The following is a 1296-nucleotide window of genomic DNA, read 5'->3' as shown; positions in this document are numbered from 1 at the left end:
TATTTATGGAGCACCAGAACTAGCCAACTGTTTGAACAATCGCCTTATTCTTATTCTGATAGGATAACACAATAAACTATTCTGAAGCCTACCAATGAGAGACCTAAAGGTGTCAAAACCTTTCTTGAAATTTGCATACCGTTCACATCTCTGAAATGAAGGCTGTCGGTTTTATCATTTGACAAACGCGGAAGACGCAGACGATTGTTAAATCTGAAGAGGAGGCAGGATCACGAGTGACTAGGGCTTGACTGTCTGCAATGAGAGACCAATCGCCTTATAAACGCGCAACACTTAGCTGGTCAAATGCACTTTTGTAAGGTAACATTATTTTACAAAATAATAAGTAAACTATTTGGCATGCATTTATCTCAGTCATCCAGTAGCACCACATTTGCTTTTGCACTTCTTGACAGACTGTGTTACAAATGGGATGGTAAGGAATAAACTCTAACCCATTTATGGGAGGAAAAAGCAAATTTAGGTAAATAATGGTGCTAATATACTTCTTGGAGAGTAATAACAATTATTTTCATGATATTTAGACGCGCATAAAGTTAAAATCGTTCTAAACAAATCGGAAGATTGTATTTCTCTCATAAGTTAGTGAAACTTCTAAATGTCAAAACAGAAATATTTATCAACTTACATGGCCTTCCGTACAGAGTTACTTTGTGTTATTGTTTTAACTACTTATCGTCATGATAAAAGTCCAAATCTCCTATAGTCAGAATGGTTAATATGTAAAACTTTAATTGCTTTCTTCCTTCTTCGATTAGCTATCAAGGGCACTTGCGGCTCTGACTTTACTTCTGCTGTGCGGTATGGCCTCTGGCCCATGCCGGTTGTTCATCAACCCTTCTGTCCGACAGCAATCTATTCTCCATCTTTCTTTCATTTTTAAGAAAGACTTGAGGTGAAATGAGTGGAAGAAAGAACCTACGAATTGAAAACTGTCCTATATTTAAGGGAAATTTTTTACGCATTTCATGGCTTTTTCACAAGGGCAGGCCATCACTCCTGTAATACACGTTTGTTTGAAAGAACTATTTCGGTGAAAAGTGGGCAGACTTGACCACAAAGTAAAAAAAAACTTATTCCCTACAAAACTTGCCGTGCTTGTTATACTCCGCAGGATTTTTTTACCTAACCAATATTCTCGACTTAAGGATATAAAGCTGATGGTGGAAGGGCAAATGATTGAAAAGATGATACAATTGTGCCCCGATGCATGCATTGCTATGCATCTAGAATGGGCATCAAGATACTATTCGTATTAGCAAGTACTGAAATGGG

The 1296-nt window shown here is 37.4% G+C and overlaps 1 protein-coding gene across 1 annotated transcript in view; it reads left to right on the top strand. All coding sequences in view use genetic code 11, as the record gives it.

Moving 5' to 3' along the window:
* Nucleotides 1-306: 306 nt before the first annotated feature.
* The window catches only part of EGR_10527 (hypothetical protein), a gene marked incomplete at both ends in the record, with an annotated part of 2707 nt that continues 1717 nt past the window's right edge, over nucleotides 307-1296 (top strand). Inside the window, one exon of the mRNA XM_024499776.1 lies at nucleotides 307-436. Within this exon, the coding sequence (XP_024345816.1) occupies nucleotides 307-436 (130 nt within the window). The remainder of the gene's footprint in view (nucleotides 437-1296) is intronic.

The sequence above is a fragment of the Echinococcus granulosus genome, assembly GCF_000524195.1.
Source record: "Echinococcus granulosus chromosome Unknown EG_S00229, whole genome shotgun sequence".
In the NCBI taxonomy this organism is placed as follows: Eukaryota; Metazoa; Platyhelminthes; class Cestoda; order Cyclophyllidea; family Taeniidae; genus Echinococcus; species Echinococcus granulosus.
Note: the sequence above shows the minus strand (reverse complement) of the source record. Positions and strands in the feature narration are given on the sequence as shown.